This window comes from Amphiprion ocellaris, chromosome 23 (assembly GCF_022539595.1).
Source record: "Amphiprion ocellaris isolate individual 3 ecotype Okinawa chromosome 23, ASM2253959v1, whole genome shotgun sequence".
Classification (NCBI taxonomy): domain Eukaryota; kingdom Metazoa; phylum Chordata; class Actinopteri; family Pomacentridae; genus Amphiprion; species Amphiprion ocellaris.
In genome coordinates, this window is record NC_072788.1 from 22,997,690 (window position 1) to 23,021,513 (window position 23,824).

Sequence of the window (23,824 nt, forward strand, 5' to 3'; positions counted from 1 at the left end):
CTTTTATGGTGAAACAGTGGATGGAAAGGGGCCCTGAACTTCCTCCTATAGTCAAAATCTGCCCCCAGCTGTACTCAGTTATCTGTTACTGTAATGGGATTACTTTTTGTGGAAAAATTAAGTAAATTCATAGATGCTAATCTAAATAATGCTGTGTTACTTTGACATTTAAGAGGTTGTTTTTTGTAATTTTCCCTTGTGTTTGTTGTTTTAGTTTGATCTCTACAAGTTTAGATTGCATAAACTGGTGATTTTCTATATGAAATGTGGAAAATAAAAGCCCTCCAATCATGCGTTGGATGGTTTTCAGCATGTTTTGGTCTTGTCTTCATTCAGGGGTGTCTGTTTTGGTGAGAAAACATGTTAAGGAGGTTGCTAGCTTCTCCCAAAACAGGTCAAATGAGCTTCAGAGTTCCTCCTACAGTCGTCTCGTTTGCACATCCCCTGTGGCAGAAGTTGATAAAAGTCGCTGCCGGTGCCTGTCGTCCTCTAGGTCAAGCTGTTCAGACCACCAGACTGTGCAGGATACATTTTTTTGTGGGCAAATCACCGCAGTGCAAAAGCAGATTATATGGTCTAGACACGCGGAGGTCTGCTCCATCCATCACATTATGAAGCCTGCCGATAGCCGAGACGCTGGGGAGCAGGGTCACCTCAAATCAGTTTATCTCCTTTTATATGGGACAAATAGTCGATCATCTTTAAAGTCTGACACAAACTCGTCGTACACATCCAGCAAAGTGACATCACGCTGATGAAGATGTATTAGTGCCCCGTTTGAACAAGTTTGTGAGACTCCGAAAGGTCAGAATGATTTTTTACCCTCTTTAAAGTTTTTCCAAAATGTGAGTTCTCATTAGATAATGCCAACACACCCATGGATAAAACCAGAAGGAACAAATCAAGTTGTAAATAAACTAAATGGTCGTTTTGTTTTTAATCAGTGTTGAAAAACAAAGCCTCCAATCACATGCAATTGCATATTTTAAGTAGTACAGTTAGTAGCGCAAAAATTGTTAATTTTTACCAGAGTCACACCACAAGAAAGGATCTTAACTTGACTATAATTGGTCAGTTTATTGCTACATGCTACAGTTAGTATGTTAGCATTTCAGCTGCTTGGTAACCTAATATTGGCTTCAAATGGACCTGTTTACCAAAGAAGAATTAGCTAACTGTAGCATGTTATCATTACAGCTGCTTGGTAACCTAATATTGGCTTAACTTAATTTGTTTAAGTGTTAGCTGTAGATGTGGCATGTATTTGTTAGTTTTACAGGCATATTTAAATTTTTTGGAGGCACTAGATGAAAAACAAACATGGCCTTAGAGTTAGAAAACAGACAAATAGGTTTGGTGGTGAAGGTGAAACAAAAAGGGACTGAAGCATTGATGGAGGGTTGTGAAAATGATGACAGAAAGGAGGCATTTTAAACCCTGAATGATGGGAAGATGAATCCAAATCGACCGAGGACAGTGGGAGGGTTAAAAGGCAGGGGAAGGGAGAGCTGGTGGAAAGATAAAGAAGAAATCACAGTAGGGAAAAAAAGGAAGGGGAGGAAAAGGTATCGACCGTGGTAGTAAACAGACGGCCTGGATAGAGGAGGAATGGTGGAGATGGATGCAGGATATTGATCCAAGGCAAAGAATGAGGGTTAATGAGGGAGAGCCGGGAAGAGCTATGAAAGCAGGAAGAGAGAGAAAGATCTATATTTATCAAGCTTCAACTCCACCATTATATACACAAAGACTCTGAACTGAAAGACTCTAAACCTTTCATACTGTATATTATGCTAAAATAAGCTACGCTAAAGTCCTCGAGATCATTTTACAAGTGTCTTTGAAACAATTTGTTTGTTTGGTGTTAGAATAAACTCTAAAAATATTGTTTTGGCTCAACCAGAAGCTTTGCAACAAGTGGAATTAATAGTTTTGATAATTAGGGCTGGACCCGAGTATCCGAATATTCAGTTGTTGTGGCGGTGTCCCAATCACGCTTCACTTCGCTCGTTTTTGTGAACAGAGAACAAAATGCCGAAGACGGAAATATCCATGCTAACACGCTAATGCTGCCGGACTCCGACCAGCCAAATATTCGGATATTCGTCATTAATTGGGTCTGAATATCCGGAGACCAAAAATTGCTATTCAGACCAGCCCTATTGATAATAAATTATAAAGAAATCATAAGGAACAGATGGAATTAATATTCATATTTTTGATAAGAAATGATGAGGAAATTTACTTCTACAATCAATGGTCTTGTTAGTTAGCTTGGTTAGATTGGTAGATCTTAAGTTGATATCTTCTAAAAAACACATTTTCAAAAAGTATTTTCATATTATTTAAAGGGATATTTTATAGTTTTACATACTTAATTATCATAAGTTGGCAAATTAAAAACGCTTTAATTGCTCCAATGTTTGAAAAATTTCATTATCAAGCCAGTTGTCAAACACAGAAATTTGAGTTTAAATTACTCATAATATTAAGTCAACTCAACCCATCAAAATAATGTTTAAGATCCTTTACATTACTTTTTAGACTGTAAGCGGGCATCTATTTTCGGTTTGTTCTGACCTTTTGAGCTTCTTTGTCTTCTTCTGCTACAAATCCCAGTACAAATAATCACAAATTCTTCATTATCTCCTTTGTTAGGAGCTGCTAGATGTCACATTCTAGTTTTTGTTGCAGAATGCTTGTAACTGTCCGGGTTTGTGTGATTTTCCAGTATTTATTCATACTAATGTTAAAAAAAAAAAAAAAAAGACGGAAACGATTTTGAATTAAATTTAACCCACTGCATAGAGGACACCTCTTTCTGTCAGAGTAAATGATATTATAAAAGCTGATCTCAAGATCCAATTAGTAGCTTTTGCTCCAATCACATGATTTAATTGAGAAGACAGATTAGCCATTGAGTTCAAGGTGTTTAATTTTCCCTTTCGTCCGAGGATTTCTCCTTCGTGTTTAAAAGTTGAGTGTCAAAGTTCAGTCCTGGCCGTGAAAGTCGACCTTGTTATCTCCCTCCACCCGCTGATAAACACCAGATGAAGTAATTTAAAGCTAGGGATCAGCGACTAAGTGGACCTCGAGGTTAATTTGTGCTTTTCCCCAGATAAACCTTGTTTATTTGTTAATTAATCCTGTCTTCGGAAATCGCTAGGCACCACTGTCCACCACCATTAGTCACCATCTTAGTGGAAAAACTCTGACTTTGAGCAGCTCTATAGAAGATATGGCTACAATAAAAAGGTAGTACGGTGGTTGTAAAACATCTCTGAAGCCTGAATGTTTTAGTAAAGCGAGTCATTATCTGAATGTCTGTCTAGTCTCCAGAGCCACTGGTTGGTCGATATGCTGTCACCCAACCAAATTCTCATTGCTGGTGTTAGTTTCATGAGAAAAAAAGCGTTAAATCAACAACCTTTCTTTAAATAATCCATTATTTTGGTCAGCAAGTGGAACAGATTATCTGTAAACCTTGAAACTCGCTCAGCTTCATACTATAGTTTAGATCAGTAAAAGCTGCATAAGATGAGCTTGTTTGGCTGCATTTTGTTCAAACAAATGACCTGAAAACAGCAGTTTGCATGTCACAGCTCAACAACAAACATTGCAGATCATCTAAAAACATCAGTTAACTCAACTGTTTTTGGTCTGAAATCACCAGTTGATGTAGTTTCATTTCCAGAAATCATCTGACTAGGAGCAGTTGGTTAACTCAGTTTAGTATTTCACTGCACTGCACTGGAAAATACAGCGTCTAACAGTGTAGTTGCACTGGAAAATACAGCGTCTAATAGTGTAGTTGCACTGGAAAATACAGTGTCTCATAGTGTAGTTTCACTGGAAAATACAGCATCTAACAGTGTAGTTGCACTGGAAAATACAGCATCTAACAGTGTAGTTGCACTGGAAAATACAGCATTTAACAGTGTAGTTGCACTGGAAAATACAGTGTCTAATAGTGTAGTTACACTGGAAAATACAGTGTCTAATAGTGCAGTTTCACTGGAAAATACAGCATCTAACAGTGTAGTTGCACTGGAAAATACCCCATCTAACAGTGTAGTTGCAATGGAAAATACAGTGTCTAATAGTGTAGTTACACTGGAAAATACAGCATTTAACAGTGTAGTTTCAATGGAAAATACAGTGTCTAATAGTGTAGTTTCACTGGAAAATACAGCATCTAACAGTGTAGTGGCACTGGAAAATACAGCGTCTAACTGTAGTTGCAATGGAAAATACAGCATTTAACAGTGTAGTTGCACTGGAAAATACAGTGTCTAATAGTGTAGTTTCACTGGAAAATACAGCATCTAACAGTGTAGTTGCACTGGAAAATACAGCATTTAACAGTGTAGTTGCAATGGAAAATACAGTGTCTAATAGTGCAGTTTCACTGGAAAATACAGCATCTAACAGTGTAGTTGCACTGGAAAATACAGCATTTAACAGTGTAGTTGCACTGGAAAATACAGTGTCTAATAGTGTAGTTACACTGGAAAATACAGTGTCTAATAGTGCAGTTTCACTGGAAAATACAGCATCTAACAGTGTAGTTGCACTGGAAAATACCCCATCTAACAGTGTAGTTGCAATGGAAAATACAGTGTCTAATAGTGTAGTTACACTGGAAAATACAGCATTTAACAGTGTAGTTTCAATGGAAAATACAGTGTCTAATAGTGTAGTTTCACTGGAAAATACAGCATCTAACAGTGTAGTGGCACTGGAAAATACAGCGTCTAACTGTAGTTGCAATGGAAAATACAGCATTTAACAGTGTAGTTGCACTGGAAAATACAGTGTCTAATAGTGTAGTTTCACTGGAAAATACAGCATCTAACAGTGTAGTTGCACTGGAAAATACAGCATTTAACAGTGTAGTTGCAATGGAAAATACAGTGTCTAATAGTGCAGTTTCACTGGAAAATACAGCATCTAACAGTGTAGTTGCACTGGAAAATACACCGTCTAACAGTGTAGTTGCAATGGAAAATACAGCATTTAACAGTGTAGTTGCACTGGAAAATACAGTGTCTAACAATGTAGTTGCAATGGAAGAGATAATGATAAAAAAACAATGTTACATAATGAGTCTATCATTTCTTCATCATATTCAGAAAAGCACCCTAAATTGTTTAAATGTAGTTGTTTTCGCCAGGTATTAGTTTATATTATATTGGATTTATATCAGATATGTGGCTGATCCTGTAAACAGGTTAGTGGAGCTTCTAATCTGACCGTCACTATATATCTAAACAGTACAATAGGTTATTATTGGAGAATAGGCTGGAATGCATTATAAGAATCACACACACACTCGCTGTGGCATTTTGTGTGTCAGTTATCTAATATCCAGCCTGTTGAGACATTTGTTTTGCTGAAACTTGAGCAACAAGAGCTGAGAAATAATGCTGAACTCTGGCCTTGTGAACGGAGCGTCGCTGAGACCGTCGCTCTGCTGAAGGCTACAGCAATGACCCAGTAAACTGACACTGTATTAAACCGAGGTCCTCTATTCTAACCAGGAGTCAGCAAACGGCAGCAACATGACGGCGCTTGTATCAGTTTTCAGCAGTTATGATTCATGGAAAATTTTCGGAGAGGTTGATTTTTTTTTCCTGATTCCTATTGACTTTAACCCTTTGATGCACAAACTAATATTCATATTTATTGAATATTAGACAGATATTAAAGATTCATTGAAAACCAATTGTCCCCTTGGATTGGTAGCTAAACGGGGTAATTACATTTTCACATAGAGTGAGCTAGATAAAACCATCATCTAGAAAGTGCATTTAGTGTTTTCTTGGGCTGTCTTTGTCTTATATTAAAATTAGTTTGATACGAAACATTTAAGTGAGACAAATATGTAAAAATAGAAGAATTCTGTAGGCACTATGCATCCATGTATCAGTGAGTTTATTCATTGTGGGATTCATAACATCTTGAAATCTTTAGTGCTTCCAGTTGTTTAATTCAAAATACTAGGTTAATTGTTCTGAGCGTCTAAAAAATGTTTGTGACTCTTACTAATTTGGTTAAAAAAAAAAAAAAAAATGTTCCCAAGAGTTGATGACCAATGATCAAATTTGTTTTGAATTAGATGTGAAGGGAACAAACTCACTGTGAAATTAATTTTTCTTAGAGTTACAGTTGCAAAGAGAAAGCAGTGTCCTTTTTATAGAAACCCAGTGAATCCCCAGCAGCTTCACAGAGCCAGGCACATGTTGTAGTGACGGGACAAACCCTCTGATTCGTGTTATTTGACTTTGATTGGGAGTGACTCGACCCTGGTCCGCAGACCCAGAACCAGTCCGGTGGCTTCGAGCTCTTTATCACATTTAGCAGCTCAGAGGAACTGGAGCTGCACAAACTCTAGAGCCTGAAGCGATTCCTCGTTGCTTTCTAATCGGTCATTTCTTAAAACCGGTGGTCATGTAAGTCGGCCACCTCCCAGTTCTCAGCTGTAGGCGCTTTGTGTTCAGACAGTAGTGTTAAAAAGTAAAGGATCTTTGCAAAGTCTGGCTCCAACATCACCAGACGTGGTTTTTGTAGTGACTAGACAGTGAAACTTGAGTTGAACTGTTGTAATTGGTGAGAAAAATACTATTTGTAATATCTTAAGTTGTACTGCACATATCAAGACAAAGCAAAGAAAACAGTGAATTAAAGCTACAAGTATCATTGACCAAAAATCTCAGTTAATTCAAAATGGCAGACTTCCTGTTGGGTGTTTTGGCTTTTGTGTGGGCCCTGATGTGCTACATATGCCTACCAACTTTGATAAATGTCGGTGAAATGTCCTGCGTTTGTTGCAGGAAGCACTCTTGAGCCATTTTGCTACACATAATTCCAATAAAATATAAAAAATGTTCACCACTTTGGATGCGAGTGCAAATTTTCATGGAAGCATCTTTAGCCCCTCAAAAATGCGATTCATTTGAGGGGAAAAGAAAGAATAATTAAAGCTGCAAGCAGCATTGAATGGGCCCTTGCACACCTGTGCGTGTCGGGTGTGGGGCACGTGGAGGTGTGGTGTATTTTGGTATGTGGCAGAAATGTCAAGGTGTTGAGACGTAGCAGACCAATTTCAAGGATTGTATCACCAAGTTTCTTGCAATGATACCTGCAAATACAATACCTATAACTTTCGGTTGTCACAAGGTGGTGCTATGGCTGTGAATGGATATTGGTATATGGATGTCATCAGGGCAGGACTCTGATCAAACGTGAAGTTTGAGGCAGATTGGAGCATGTACAGAGTACTTAGACAGGACATCCCGTTTCATAGCGAAGCATCAGCATTTTAAAAAAAAAATGAGTTTTGCAGAAGATTTTGATTTTGATTTTGAAGATGAAGATTTTGCAGTAACTTTTCAACATTAAGGCCTGTTGATTATACTGACCAAATTTGGTCTCTTGGACTTACCCCGAACTGAAGTTATCCCCTGAAAATGAACACAAAGTAACCTGAAACATCCTGTGGAGGCAAATTTTTACAAATGTTGCAGGGGGCGCTATGGAGTCGTTTTGCCACACACATGCCTAAGTCCCATAAAATGTCAAATTTTTCACCACTCCAAATGTGTGGGCAAATTGTCATGCATCTTCAAGCATCTTTATCCAATCAAAAATGCGATTCATTTGAGGGGAAAAGAAAGAATAAGTAAAGCAGCAAGCAGCGTTAAACGGGATGTAGGTTAAACGTCCTGCATTTGTTGCAGAGGACGCTCTAGTGCCATTTTGCCACACACAAGTCCTATACAATATCAGTTTTTTCACAAAGTTTTTATGAGTTTTTGAGCACCCTTTGCCCTAATGCAATTCATTTGAGGGGAGAAAAATTAATAATTAAAGCTGCAAGCAGCGTTGAATGGGCCCCGCACATCCATGCATATTAAGACTCAAAAAATATAGAATTTCTCTTAAATTTTCATACGTTTTCAAGCATCTTTGGCCCCTAAAAAATGTGATTAGTTTGAGGGAAGGGAGAGGAAAGAATAATAATGTCCTTGCATTCCAATAGCGCACACTTTTGGTGCTCAGGCCCTAGTAGCATAAAAACCCAGTAAATGTGAAAACCAGAAGCAGGCCACAGATAGCATTTGTAGAAGCTAAAATATAATCAGTTGTCTAGCAGCCGTCATAATTACTGCACAGTGTTGAAATGGTGCTGCATACCGATTAAGGACTTAATATGCATGAAGGATGCACAAAGTCTCGTGACCTAAATGGTATTCTCTTCAGGGAAATGCTTCCAGCTTTGTTTCTTTCCATGCAGAGCAAATCGTGAATCAAAAACACTTAAATCGCCACATAAGGGATGTGGCTGCTCTGTATTTTTTTTTTTTTTTTTTTTAATCTTTGATTAACTTAAGCAATGAAGGCAAAATTCACAACAAAACTTTATTTTATATGGAGTAACATTAAAATGTACTACCTCAGGTTTTGTTCTTGGGGTTTTACTGAAGTTCATCTTGAAAAGAAGCAAATGAAATCTGTCATATCAGGGAGATTTACCTTAAATTAGATGTTTAAACTTCTGTTCTAACATATGGAAGAGGCTTTTATTAGAACAATATATGTTTTAAAGACAATCCAAACTGACGTCTTTGTTCTGTCTAAGAGTTGAGGTTTATTAGAAAGCAGGATGTGAGTAAAGTGTGGTGGTTAATATTTGGGTGTATGTAAATGTGATGGTGTGTTTGTCAGGAAATGTAATATACACGATTCAATAAGCTGTATGAGAACAGAGCTTAAGAAACAGGGTTAAAAAGATGAGTAGAACTGTTGCATAGTCAGATTTTCAAATTAAAATGTAAGTTAACTTTCCTAAAATGCAAAGAAATGAAGATTGAAGTTGCTGAAGATGTTCAGCAAATCAAGTTTGTGATTCTCTCGTAATTGAGAAATGAAAGAGATTTTTTGTAATAAATATAACTGTCGGCAGGGTATGGAGGGTTTCGGCTTAGTGCGATAATTACGTTCAGAACGAGGCTGTGGGGGAATAAGTGGAGAGGCCAGGAAAAGCCCCACGGGTTGCCGTGGAAATCACCCATCTCCCATGACGACGACACGACCGATGACACAGAAAGAGACGGTTTTGTTTTGCCTCCGTTTCTGTCGGCTTTCTGGTCTGGTTATTTTTCTGCTGGAATGTCCCTCATCTCCTTTCCTCTCTCGTTTCCTTTCTTGGTTCCTTTCCTTTCTCATCTCCTTTCTTGTCTCCTTCCCTTCCTCGTCTCCTTTCCTTTCTTCTCTCCTTTCTAGTCTCCTTTAGTTTCCTCACTTGTCTCCTTTCCTCTTTCATCTCTTTTCCCTTCTTGTCTCCTTTACTCTCTCATCTCCTTACCTTCCTTCTCTCATCTCCTTTCCTTCCTTCTCTCATCTCCTTTCCTCTCGTCTCCTTTCTTGTCTGCTTTCCTCTCTCATCTCCTTTCTTCTCTCTTCTCCTTTCCTTTCTCGTCTCCTTTCCTCTCTCATCTTCTTTCCTCTCTTGTCTCCTTTCCTCTCTTGTCTCCGTTCTCGTTTCCTTTCCTCTTGTCTCCTTTCCTCTCTCATCTCCTTTCCTCTTGTCTCCTTTCCTCTCTCGTCTCCTTTCTTGTCTTCTTTCCTCCCTCATCTCCATTCCTCTTGTCTCCTTTCCCCTCTCATCTCCTCTCTCGTCTCCTTTTCTCTCTCATCTCTTTTCCTCTCATCTCTCGTCTCCTTTCCTTTCTCGTCTCCTTTCCTCTCTTTCACAGAGAAGGTACATTACAGGCTGACAGCAGTGACACATTAATACCACATCATCACAAAGACACGCTCACATCTTAGTTCACACAGACATTCACTTTTATTTAAATGTATTTAAATTTATTTTCGTAAATCATATAAATCATATTTACATGCAGATGAGGCTGTTTCATCTCCTTCACACACATTCTCATGTGTGTGAAGGAGATGAAACAACAACAGTGATAATCTGATAATCAGCAGCAGAAACACAGCAGACCTGCAGCTGGATAGCAGCTCACACCTTTACTGGCAACACCTGGATTACATCACTTCCTCCTCCACACCTCCTCCCCTTTCACCTCACCTCCTTTCCTCTCTCAAGGTCAAGGTGTCTTTATTAGTCTCCCTCACATACCACTCATACAATAAAATAAACATCCAGACAATCATCCTTATCTCTCATCTTCTTTCCCTTCCTCTCTCATCTCCTTTCCTTTCTCGTCTCCTTTCCTTTCCTCTTTCTCTTCCTCTCTCATCTCCTTTCCTTTCTCGTCTCCTTTCCTTTCCTCTCGTCAACTTTCTTTTCCTCTCTCATCTCCTTTCCTGTCTCATCTCCTTTCCTCTTTCCCTTCCTTTCCTCTCATCTCCTTTCCTTTCATCTTTCCTTTCTCCTCTGTTGTGTTGTCTTTCCTTCCCTTTCCATCTTTCCTCTCCTTTTTTTCCTAATTCATTTTCCTTTATTCCTCTTCTTCTTCACTTTCCACCCTCCTTTCCTTCTTCTTTCCTCTCCTCCTCGTTGCTGCTCCACCCAAACTTAATATCTCTCCCTCCTCTAATTCAAATGTAAGTCCTTGCTCACTACAAGTGTAAAGAAAAAAAAGCAGGGTGATTAGCATCACAAATCAATACCAACAGGAACAGCATGCTAATCGCATCAGCAGCACGTTAGGAGAACCTTCCACCTGCCTTATCTCCATCCATCTCCTCGTGGCTGACAGACTGCTGTGAGTGTGTGTGTTTGGGGGGATTATTGCAGCGTCAGAGCCAGATTTGGTCCGTATGCTGGCAGCCAAACACCCCCTCCCACCAGCAGCAGCAGATTATGTGTCCTTCAGCGGGCAGCCGCCAAAAAACGGGATGATATTTCCAAAACACATTAACATGCAGACACGAGGATGAGGCTGAAGCGGCGGAGCGTCGTCGGCTTCTCTCCGGCTGCTTTTTTATTTTTTTATTTTTTTGCACATATCGCCGGTGTGTCTATTAATAAACTCAGAGGTACATGAGACAGGATGTGGTCGCCATGGTGCAAAGTCCTCCCACGCCTCGTTCTGACTCCCAGAGAGAGTGTGTGTGTGTGTGTGTGTGTGGTCAGACGTTTTGTTTATGCATGCTAGATGATGCAAGCTGTTCCTGTTTAACATGATGTGTCTCGCCGCCTCTCTCAGTGCATTTTTATTAAAATTCTACTGAATAAAAGTTGTGAAGGATGCGCAGAGGAGACGACGCTCAATTAGCAGAAGAGCAAAATGTCCGATTGATGAATTCCACTCTTTTTTTTTTTTTTTTTAATTTAATTTTCTTTTTGTATGTGCATGTGCGTATGTCCTTATATTTCCAAGCTGAAGGTTGATTTGAAAGTCGGACTGTTACCATGGCAACCCCCACATGCCTTTGCATTACCAACTTTAAATGCCAGAAAGCAAAACCAAAAGAGAAAATATTGCTTGTAATTAACAGCAACAGACCAGGGTCAGCTTCCTCTCTCATCTCCTTTCCTTTCCTTTCATCTCCTTTCCTCTCTCATCTCTTTTCCTCTCGTCTTCTTTCCTTTCCTGTCTTGTTTCCTTTCATATGTCGTCTTCTTTCCTCTATTGTCTCTTTCCTTTCGTCTCTCATCTCCTTTCCTTTGCCCTCTCATCTTCTTTCCTTTCCTCTCTTGTCTCCTTTCCTCTCTCATCTCCTTTTCTTTCCTCACGTCTCCTTTCTGTTCTCATCTCCTTCCCTTTCCTCTGTCATCTCCTTTCCTCTCATCTCCTTTCCTTCCCTCTCTCATCTCCTTTCCTTTCCTCTATTGTCTCCTTTCCTTCCCTCTGTCATATCTTTTCCTTTCCTCTCTTGTCTCCTTTCCTCTCACATCTTCTTTCCTTTCTCGTGTCCTTTCCTCTCTCATCTCTTTTCCTTTGTTCTCTCATCTCCTTTCCTTTCATTCCTCGTCTCCTTTCCTCTCTCATCTTCTGCCCTTTCTCATCTCCTTTCATTTTCCTCTGTTGTCTCCTTTCCTTTCCTCTCATCTTTTCCTTTCCTTTTCTCTCTCATCTCCTTTCCTCTCTCATCTCCTTTCCTCTCATCTCCTTTCCTTTCTCATCTTCTTTCCTTTCCTCTATTGTCTCCTTTCCTCTCGTCTCCTTTCCTTTCTCATCTCCTTTCCTTTCTCATCTTCTTTCCTTTCCTCTATTGTCTCCTTTCCTTTTCTCTCTCGTCTCCTTTCCTCTCTCAGTCCTTTCTTCTCTCGTCTCCTTTTCCTTTCCTACCTGCTAATGAACATTTGTTTTTTCCGCCTCTGAGTGCTGTACTGGTGGGGTTTTCACAGCATCAGGTCCATCCAGGTGTCTCAGGCATAAATACGGGTTTAGAAACGCTCACAGGTGGGTTTCGGCACTGCTTAAATGACTTTCATGTGTTTCGAAGCTCACCGTGAGAGACGCTCAGCATCAAACCCCACAGAAGCACAAGCTGATTGTTGGGGATTTGCTGGTCCACATGGGGAACCCAGTGTTTCTATTAATAACCAGCACACAGCTGGGAGGCAGTGAGGAGGTAAAGAGCTGCCAGATCTCATACAAACGGCTGCATCACTCTTTTTCATCCTCTTTAATGTTGCCTCTGTTTTATCCTGTCCTCTCCTAAAGCCTCGTTTTATTTGCTGCCACCGCTCCATCTGCACCCCGTCACTTTGCCTCTGTTTTGTTTTTTTTCCCGCCCCCTTCTCTTTCCCAGCCTGCCATCTGCTGGCCAACATAAATATGTGTATGCAGTATTTCCAGACCACAGCCTGGTGTCACAGCTTCATTAGGCATTCCGGAGATGTCCATCCAGGGACGGCGTGGCCTCGTCATTACACAAACACGGCCAGATTTGAAAGGTCAAGCCATTCGGCGTCTGTTTTAATTAGTTCTGGGGGGAAGATACACCTGTAAATGTCGAGATCTCTGCGTCTAGTTCATGAATAAGCAGCTGCTGCTTGTTGTTTATACGATGTTTACAGTTCCAGAAGGTTCTCTTCTTAAATATACATGATGCTGATCTTAATTGAAATCAACCTCTTTCAGGAAATTTTCTGACATGTTCTGCAGCTGATCACAGTTGTTGTGATGCTTTAGTTAATTAGAATATGGAAATGAACCTCCAACTGGCAGCAGCTTGTTCTGTGCCATATTGTTCTTTTAGTTCCTTTTCTAAAAGTGGATGTGTCGTTTTCAGCAACTCAATAACAAATGTTCATTGTTTAGGAAAAGTAGAAGTAGATACTTTAAGATATTCATGTAAATTACCCATTAGTTGTAGGATTTTTTTGTGTTTTTCCCGTAAAGCGATGGGCAAACATGAAGAAACTTGTTTTTTCATCTCGTTTTTGGTGTTTTCTATCTCATTTGGGTTGTTTTGTCTCAATTTTTTTTGTCTCTTCTCTGTCCTGTTTTGTGTCGTTTGTCTTTTTTTCTTGTTTTTTTGTTGTTTGTGGCTCATTTGTGTCATTTTTTGTCATTGTGTGTCTCATTTTTGTAATTTCGTCTTGTGTTGCCATTTTTATGTTGTTTTACTTTCTAGTTTTTGTCCTTTTGTGTCTAAATTTGGTTCATTTTGTGTCTCATACACGACTTTCACTGTCAAACTTTTACAATTACATCTTTCAAACCTCTGAACTTTTTTTGTCTCATTTTTGGCTTTAATTTGTGTCTCTTTTCTGACTTGTTTTGTGTTGTTTGTCCTTTTGTTTTCTAGTTTTTTTATAAGTTTTGTCCTTTATAATGTCCTTTTGTTACTTCACATTTCACTGCTCATGCTTTATGAGCATGTGACAAAAAAAAACTCTTGAATCCTGAAATCTTGGAAGTGCATGAAGAATGCCAGATGAAATTCTCAAATAAGGCATCGGACTGGAGTTAGTTGAGGGTTTACTTGCACCCCGACTGCACCTTTTTCTCATTATACAGCTAATATTCTGATAATAAGATGCTAGAATTAAATATACACTACCATTCAAAAGCTTGGGGTCACTTAGAAATGTCCTTATTTTTGAAAGAAAAGCTTTTTTTTTCAATAAAGATAACATTAAATGAATGATAAATCCAGTGTAGACATTGTTAATGTGGTAAATGACTGTTCTAGCTGGAAACAGCTGATTTTTAATGGAATATCTCCATAGGAGTACAGAGGAACATTTCCAGCAACCATTACTCCTGTGTTCTAATGCTACATTGTGTTAGCTAATGGTGTTGAAAGGCTCATTGATGATTAGAAAACCCTTGTGCAGTTGTGTTAGCACATGGATAAAAGTGCAAGTCCGAGATAGAAACAACCTATTAAGTGTTGGGTCAAGGAAAAGTGATTTTCAAGTAAATATATCACTGTAAACTTTGCTTTTTCCTGGTGTAAAAGAGCGTTTTTCTACCTGTTGTTATGCTCCTGCCGAGCCTTGATTTGTGTTTGTTTGCGTAATAAAAATATCTACACTACCATTCAAAAGTTTGGGGTCACCCAGACAATTTCATATTTTCCATGAAAACCCCCACTTTTATTTATGTGCTAACATAACTGCACAAGGGTTTTCTAATCATCAATGAGCCTTTCAACACCATTAGCTAACACAATGTAGCATTAGAACACAGGAGTGATGGTTGCTGGAAATGTTCCTCTGTACCTCTATGGAGATATTCCATTAAAAATCAGCCGTTTCCAGCTAGAATAGTCATTTACCACATTAACAATGTCTACACTGGATTTATCATTCATTTAATGTTATCTTAATTGAAAAAAAAAATGCTTTTCTTTCAAAAATATGGACATTTTTAAGTGACCCCAAACTTTCCAACAGTGATATGTATTTTAGCTCCTCATCAGCTCAGCAGATTCTGTTTGGTACCAATACTCTAAACTAAGCCCCTGTTAACTGGGAACTTTGCACTCTTAATGATAACTAATTAAGAAACTCAGATTCCATGTCCCTATGAGCCTCTATCAGGGGAAATGGTGCAGCTCAAATGGACCAAGCAGAGATCACATGCCATCATCGGAGTCATTTCACGTCGCTAACTTGCTAAATTCGATAATAAAGCGTTTCGACCCGGTTCTGAACCACGAGGGATTTGGATGTGGAGAAAGACGAGGGTGGGGGATAAAGTTTGGTGAAGGAAAAACACTGCAGGGAGGCAGACAGCGAAGAAGGAGGAGAGAGTTGGTGTCGGTGAACGAGTCCGTGGGGAAGCAGCATGTTTCTGCTCATTAAAGACACAACGATACGCCGGCTGGGAGAAAACATACACACTCGCTGTAATTCGCCTTGGCAGATGAGACGCTGATCTGACACTGGAAGCAGCCTGATGACAGAGTGTAGGCAGCACAGTGCAGCCGTGAACGTGCACACACACACACACACACACACACACGTGCACTGAGTTGGGACAGCTCATGCAGGCTGGTAGGACAGGAGTTTGTGTGATCGCAGTGACGTTTCCGGTTGAGTGGCATGCCATTAATCTAACCGTCATCCTCACACGATGTGACAGTGTACGAGTGAAACTATTTTATGCCTTAAATCAGCAAGATTCAAGAGTTTTTATTCGTCACATGCTCAGACAGGATGTGCTGTGAAATGCAAAAGCTGTCCAGTAACAATAAGACGTTCTAAAGGATAAAGCTTTAAGTAAGACAATAGATAATTAAAGCTGCAAGCATCATTGAGCAGGATGACACACACTGGAGTGTGGCAGGAATTTCAAGCTCTTAAGACTTAGCTGACCGATTTCAAGGATATTATCGCAAACTTTCTTGCAACAGTTTGTGCAAATGTATTGCCTATGACTTCCTGTTACCAGTAGTTGGTGCTATGACTCACTTTTTAACTTGATGTCTTCAGACCTGGACACGTGCAGCTGAGATATAAACGCTTCAGTAGTCATGGTGAGACATTGAAATTCACCATTTTCTCTATGAATCGTCATCAACATCTTAAGGCTTACGTCACCACATCTGAGGTAAATATGGTCGACTGGCTAATGATAGGACACCAAAATGTAAAATACACTACTCACAGTAAGTTAGGGATATTGTTATTTACATGAGTGCTTTTCCTATTTGGTCTGAATTTTAATGAAATTAAAATGCAGAAGTCCCAGAAAGTACCACATAATTTTTCTTCGTCACTTGGGATGTGTGTGCAAATTTTGATGCGTTTTCGAACATCTTTAGCACCTTGAATTAGAAAAAATGTCGTAAACAATGAGGTTGATATTAAACTAAAGTGCAGTGTACGTTGTGCATGAGTACAGTTGTGTGTGTGTGTATAGACCTGCATGCTATTGTTTGCATATTTACACTAGTCCATTGTGTGGCTGCTACATTCACAATCCTAAAGCAGCCATTCACCTGTGTGCGTTCAGACAGGTTTTTCCAGTTCTATTTATAGCCTCAAGGAAGTCGGCATGCACACACACTTCACTCCTCAGGTGTGTGCCATACGCAGTCATACTCATTTGTTTGCTCACACACACACAAAGGAGGTATCTGCAGCAGCACACCTGAGGGGGCGTGGCTACCTGACTCAGGAAGTGTGTGAGGAAGCAGGATCGGCGTTGTTTGAGGAGCCGCTGCTGTGAAAGGAGTTTCAGCAGAGGCAGGGCGTTTGAGGAGATAAAGGACAAGAGCTTTTAAAAGGACTGAAATGAGAGGAAAACGATCCCAGTAGGAGTAAAAATTAAGAGTACAAGTCCAGTGAAGGAAGTGAGGTCATCAGCGGGCGCCGATGTTGGGCTTGTGCCGGTCCAGCGGGTGCTGCCTGGCTCCCCTGTTGTCCCGAGGAGGGCTGGGGGACGACGGCCAGCTGAGCCACGACGACCATCTGGAGTCCAGGCACGTTGAGAAGTTCCAGGAGAGGCGGCTGGTGGAAGAGGTCAGAAAATACATCCAAATTAGACCATGAAGGATGCAAATGTGTGGTCCAAGTGACTCGACTGATGGCATGTGAACGCTTCGTGTCAGTAGATTGTGAGAACAAGTTTGGGGAAATATCAGATTGAGTTGTTGAATGGGCCTTTCTGTATTTTTGTGTTCTTGTCTTGTGCATAGTAAGTTAATCTTCAGGCTTTAATCAGTGCAGGTTTAGAACAAAGGTTACATGGTCCAGATGTGGAATGAAGATGGGGTTGGAATTGCTGACAGGGTTTAAGAATCAGACTAATTCCTGGGTAGGTTGACAGTGAAATCACAACATGAGGGATAGCCTCCTTAAACAGTTTTCATTTTTGACAGTTAACTCAAAATTTGTGCAGTATTTCTGTCACTGAAATAGGAAATACTCTTTTTATATTGAATGTTTTCTGCAAAGTCACTGTTGTAATGCGAAAGAGAATATTATTTTTAAAATTTTTTCCCCAACAGTTGTTGTCATTAACTTAGAAATATCCAATTTAGATTTTTCTGACAGTCTAAACTTTGCTTTTTCCTGTTGTAAAAGAAGGTTTTTCTGCCTGTTTTTATGTTCCTTCCTGGCATTGATTTCTGTTTGTTTGCACAGTAAAAAAATAGATAGTTAGCTCCTTGTTACCTCAACAGATTCTGTTTGGTACAAATATTCAAACTAACTGTTAACTCGTAAGTTTCTGTACTTTGGTGTTCTTGTCTTGTGCATAGTAAGTTAAAACATGAAACACCATCAGAATTGCCTCAAGGAAGACGGGACGAATTTGTTAAACCATTCTTAAACTCAAATGTTAAATAATGACACTGAACTTGAGCAGTATTTCCTCAAGTACATTCTTTTAACTAGCGCTGCTTTGGCGTAATAGTTGCTGGTTATGTCGACTTTTTTGGGTCTGTTATCCAATTTGGTCCAGTGTGTAATTGGTTTTGTAATAATTTTGCATCAGTTAAATCGGTTTTATCTCATATTAAATGTCAGAATGTGTATCTGGACAGTGTTTCTGATTTATTATGGTCACGTATTTTTTGGATTTTCTGGCTTGTACAGTTATAGATCCACACGTCTGAACCACTTAATACCCACTGATCAGTGAGAAGCTCTAACAACCCCTGAAAGTTTCAGTCTGCTGGAATTAAATGGAACTTTATTACAGCCTCATTATTTAATAGTGACGCCTCATACATCCTAAATTGCAGCCTGTGGGATTTGCTGATCGCATTAACGATCCGTTAGCTGTTCGGCCCTGGTGTGTAGTGGTTTTATGTTGGAATAAAGTACATTTTAGGCATCAGATTTATCATTTTCCTTGGTTAAACTGACTTTTTACACCTTTTGCCACCTGTTGGTCTCAAAAGACAAGCCCGGCAATGCCTGTTTTGTTAATTATCATGAACAAAAAAGCCATGAAAAAGACCAAAAACAACCATTTTAGTTCAGCCTCAAGCACATTGGTGCCTATGTAAGATGAAGGTTGACAAATATTTACTTTGAAGGTAGTGGGTGCAATTGTTCCTCTAGACTACAGGTTTTGGCCCCAAAATCAATAATTTACACTCGAGTAGGATCAGCTGGGTGTTAGTTTGGGGCTTTTTGCAGAATTTGTTGTATTCAACTTTCATCTTTTAGAGAATTAATTTTGGATATTTGAAAGACAGACAGAAAACATTGCTCTTTAAGCATCTATAGCCTCTTTATTTAATAGTGACGCCTCATATATCCGAATTTACAGCCTTTGGGATTTGCTCATCGCGTTATCCATCGATTAGCTGTTCAGCCCTGGGGTTTAGTGGTTTTAAGTTGGTAGAAAGGACATTTTGAGCGTCAGAGTTGTCATTTTCCTTGTTTATGCAGACTTTTTATTGAACATTCCGGTCCAGCCCAATGATTTGGTCCTGTAAATGTGGGTGTGATTAAAGTTGCTACAAATTACTAAAACTAAATGAAGTCTTATGTTGAAAGAGTCATAGAGAAGTGTTGGTTCAACTTCATGGTCACTTTGGAGGCTGCAGTTTGAGGGTCTGTTGCTATTCAAAGGGCTCTTTCTAATATTTAATCTGCTTTAATTGGTATGAATGGAGTGGACACAACATTAGAGGCACCTGTGGAAAACAAAATGTAGATAAAGGTAGTATAACTGCAATCTGAACATTCATCTCTCCTGTTTGGCCTGCCACCCCTCACCAAAAAAACGGAGACCTTCAACTCCATTTTATGTGTATCCATGAGAGCGTTTATAACAGAGTTTGTGTAGTTATCAGAATCAACTTTATTGGCCAAACTTTTACAGTAATCAGAAATTAAAAAAAGAACAAATAAGTACTAAAAATCAGGTACAAGTTGAGGAGAGAACAATCAAAAGAAGAGCATCTAAATGCCCATAGTTATCCATAAATAGCATGTGCAAAGTGGTGATAATGATGGATCTATACATGTAAATATAAACATATGTATAAATGCTGCACCACTTCAGCAGCACATAAAAGCTTCTTCATGATAGAAACAGTGAAATGACTGTTCTTCTGTTATTTCATGTATCGGAGACTTTAATCTTCCAGCTTCTTTAACTTCCACACCTGAACTTCGACATCCAGAGTTGGTTCTAACTCGGTCCGTCCTTCAGCGGTATCACCGGTCGCTACGTCGTTAGCTGCTTCTGTCAAACGCTCTGATTAGCTTCGTGACGGATGGCTCTCCTGTTGCCATGGCAACTGCGAATGAGCCCGATTGGTCGTTGCACCTCACCATTATCTGTCACCTTTACACCTTCCTGTTTTTTCCTCCTTCTTCTTTCTGCTTCATGTCGACTGTCCAGAGACCCAGTTTGTTGTGGTTAATGCGTCGCACCTTCTCCTGTTTTCTGATTTCTCCGTTTCTTTTTCATCTCCCCTCGCTGATGATCCATACTGTGAGCCCATCTATCATCGTTCCCCTCATCAGTCCTCCCTTACTTCCTCTTTCTCTCTAAAGTTGTGACAAGATGAGATTTTCTCTCTCCTAGAATATATGTTAAAAAAAAAACCTCCACTGTTCAAAACAGAAAACTTCTCAAATTTGCTACAGAAAAAAAATTTTAAAAACATGCTCTGACAGGATTGTAAAATAAGAAGAAAGACTTTTGTATTAACTTAAGTTTCCCCGAATGCTTGTTGTTGTAATTTAATAAAATGCAGAAAATCTGCTGCTTTTTTCAGCGGTGTTTGATATCATTTGTAGAGGAAACATACAGGTGGAGAGCATAAGAAGCTGTATGTGCCGTTACCAGGCAGATATCACATGTTTATAGACAGCAGCAGAGAGAAATGAGATTGCGATGGAGCGCTGAATTGGATTCATCACTGGCTGGGCAGCAGCTCGTTTTATTTCTAGCTGAGGCCGTTCTGCAAACACAGACCAGCAGAGAGACAGAGACGCATACGATAAAGGAGGGAAAACGGATTACGTGGAATAACAATGAGATCATCTAACCGAGATACTGAACAGAAATAATGCAGCTGAAAGAGAAACGCAAACAAAGGGACAAAGACAGAGAGGTTACAGGTTTAAGGCTGCAGAAACCAGGAGCTGGAAGGCGAGAAACTGTGCAAGAGATCATGAAAATGTAATCCAACAGCAAAGCCAGGCGCTGAAGATGTGAATTTCTATCTCTGTTGTACTCTCTGATCTCAGGTTAATGACAGTACTGGGGCATTGTACCTACGATTAATAACTATTATGTTGTTCATATCTCCAGATCGTCAAACTCACCTGTTAATTGTGTTAAATGTTTTTAATGGCCTTATTGAATAGTGATTTTAGTTTGTGGAATATGTTTTAATGAATAAAAATCTTAACAAAGGTCCTCAGTCCATGAGTTGTGCTAGTTTTAATTTCTGTCTTCAAAATATCTGATGAAAAGATGAACAAATGGGCAGATGTGGCCACATAATTTAAATTTCTTTGTATGTTAGTAAAAGCAGTTGAAGTTATATGAGTAATTCTATAGTAGTATCTTGTATAAACGGTATTAAACGAGTTAAATTAGCATTTTATTAATGAAAAAAATTAAATTTCAAAGGATGACTTCAACTTTTCTGTTCTATTTGCCAACACATGTTGACTTTAACAGAATGTCCATAGACTATACAGACTATACGTCATTTCCACCACCTTAATAACTTACAAACTTATGCATAAAATCATACAGATTATCTAAAAATGGTAGAAGTACCACTTGTTTTCTAGCTTAAAATCCAAGTCAGATACAAATGGTTAGCATTTGTGGCTATGCCAGTGGCATGCATCCATCCAAAACTGTAGTCCAGATTTAAATATCATGATTTTAGTTTCACATCGAGATAAATTGTAAGAACTAATGTCGTGGCATTATCAGGTCAGAGTTTAGATTTGTCCAAAACTTGCTTTTAACCACATAAAGTGGAATAATCAAATGTAGGCTATGGAGTGTCATGTTTCTACATAACTTTACACCTTTCTGTGATTTCAGTGGAAGAGTTGTATAAAATCCAACCCCTGTATAGTTGACATCGACACCGAAACTAGATGTAGAAACCAAAACAGTTTTTATATCAGATTGTCAACATGCTTATTTCTGCTGTACAGCTGGACATTTCAACACGGAGTCTGCGATGGTTGACTCGCTTTTGGAGTTGGCCTCAAGTGGACATTCAAGGAACTGCAGTTTTTGGCTCAACAATGCTGGTTTCATTGATTTCCAGGTTGCAGCTTGATGCTAACTAGTAAATGACACCATGCTAACATACCGAAGTAAAGTAGGGGAGCAAAAAAGCCAGCATTAAGGAGTGGTAGAAGTTGGGCCAGACGGTTTGCTTCGGTCATCTTATTTAAAATATGTCAGATTTATCTGTGGCTGATGTCTCTGGTGTAGATTCAGTACGATGATCAACTTTTTGTTTCTGAAAGTGTTACTACTTCATCAGTGTTTCTGTCAAAGGGTACTCTGTGGATTTAATGGGTTTGTCCATTGGGTGATAGATGGACCAACTTTTGGTTTTCTACTTTGGATGACTGATGATCTTAATCTAGCTGGTAAAAGTTTCCATTATCAGATTAACATTTTGTTTCCTGGTCTCTCACAGACGCTCTTCCCTTTGTTGTCAGCTTGTGGCTTGTCGGTAGCCGTCACGCGTCTCGCCACCTTTCTGTCTGGATCTTGAATTTTCCCTTCGGGCAGATTTCCGGATCCTCCGATCTGGAGATCCTGCCAAATTCCTGCGGAGCCGACCGCTCTCGGGCAAGTTTGGGCTGAAGAAGTGAAGTAGTTTATACTAGAAAAACAGCACAACGTTGTCATGGAAGGCACCACTAAGTCTTTTGTCATTGCCTGTCCTGTGTGGTGAGCAGTGTCCTACTGATGAGGAGATAACAAAAACAATATCCTCTCCAGCATTTTCTCTTTGATTTTCTCTCTTATATCAGTCTGTGTTGGCAAAATAGTCAGCAAAAACCCAACCCCTTGTGCTTTTTAATGCTCACGGATTTTAGGATTTGTCTGTTGTTCTGCAGGATTTGATGGAAAACAAACCAGAAATCCACTAAAAATCAGTTTACCCAATGATAAATGTGATTACTGATTGTTTGATTTGCTCATCAGTGACACATTTAAACCAAGTTCATTCTGTAATCTCACTGTCGCTCAGAACACCTTTAAAACACGTCTATGTACTTTACAGCGTGGTTCATGTATGTCGTGGTACTTGTTGTGCAAGAATATACGTTCCAGATGACGTAAACTACGACTGTGATGATTAGACAGCCTGAGTCATGTTTTGTGATTGCAGCACCGTCGTCTGTCCTGGAAGCTTCTAAAGCACCACAGTCATTTTCAACTGTATCTAATCATTTAGCACACATTGTATGTTTCCTGTTTTGTTTTCTCTTAATCTCTTAATTTAGAATTTTATATAAAGAGAAATTATTAAATAGAAGAAGTTTCTGCAAAAAAAAATAGTGGAAATTATTTACCATTTTAGTATTAAATATAGTTAATTGTTTTATGAATAATAAAGGATCTGTTCAATTTGTATTTTTTTAAATCAAGATTAGGCATTAAATGGAAGCTAGCAAAATTGTGGCAAGCAATTTCTGCTAATAAAAATAATAGAACAATCTGTTTATGTAAAGGAAGAGCAAAAAAAATTGATAAATGTAGAAAAATCTGTTCATTTTGTATTTTATAATTAAATGGACACAATTTCTGCAAAAAAAAAATTATAAATATTAGAAAAATCTGTTCATTTTGTGATTTATATTAAGGGAAAACCATTAAATAGAACCCGTTCTAAAAAAAACTATTTAAAATACTAGAAAAATCTGTTAATTTTTTATTTAATAATTAAATAGAAGCAGTTTCTGCTACAAAAAATAGTTGCAATTTAAAATTTTAATATTAAATATAATTATTTAATTATATAATAATTATTATTCAAATAATAAAAAATCTATTCTTTTATATTAAGGCAAATGATTAAATAGATGCGGTTTTATGTATATATTTAAATGTTGTTACACAAAAATCTTTAATTGCTTCCAATTTTATCATTTTTGTTTGTGTGAAAACCCCCTAATTAGTTAACTGTGGTTCCTGCTATGAGAATATGAAGCCGTGTGGTTTCGGCCGGCTTGGCGCAGAGGCCGGTCTACAGGTTGCCGTGGTTGCCGGTCTACAGGTTGACGGGGTTGCCGGTCTACAGGTTGCCTTGGTTGCCGGTCTACAGGTTGACGGGGTTGCCGGTGTACAGGTTGCCGGTCTACAGGTTGCTGTTGTTACCGGTCTACAGGTTGCCGTGGTTGCCGGTCTACAGGTTGCCTTGGTTGCCGGTCTACAGGTTGCCGTGGTAGCCGGTCTACAGGTTGCCGTGGTAGCCGGTGTACAGG

At 39.1% G+C, this 23,824-nt stretch overlaps 1 protein-coding gene across 2 annotated transcripts in view; it reads left to right on the forward strand.

Moving 5' to 3' along the window:
• The window catches only part of si:dkey-172j4.3 (diacylglycerol kinase eta), a 126,876-nt gene that overhangs the window by 41,764 nt on the left and 61,288 nt on the right, over positions 1-23,824 (forward strand). Inside the window, exon 1 of one of the 2 annotated variants that reach the window (XM_055007836.1) lies at positions 16,593-16,900. The exons of the other annotated variant lie outside the window; for it this stretch is intronic. Within the exon in view, the coding sequence (XP_054863811.1) occupies positions 16,754-16,900 (147 nt within the window). The 5' untranslated portion in view covers positions 16,593-16,753. Of the gene's footprint in view, positions 1-16,592; positions 16,901-23,824 lie in introns of those variants that run through there. 2 annotated transcript variants of the gene reach the window in all.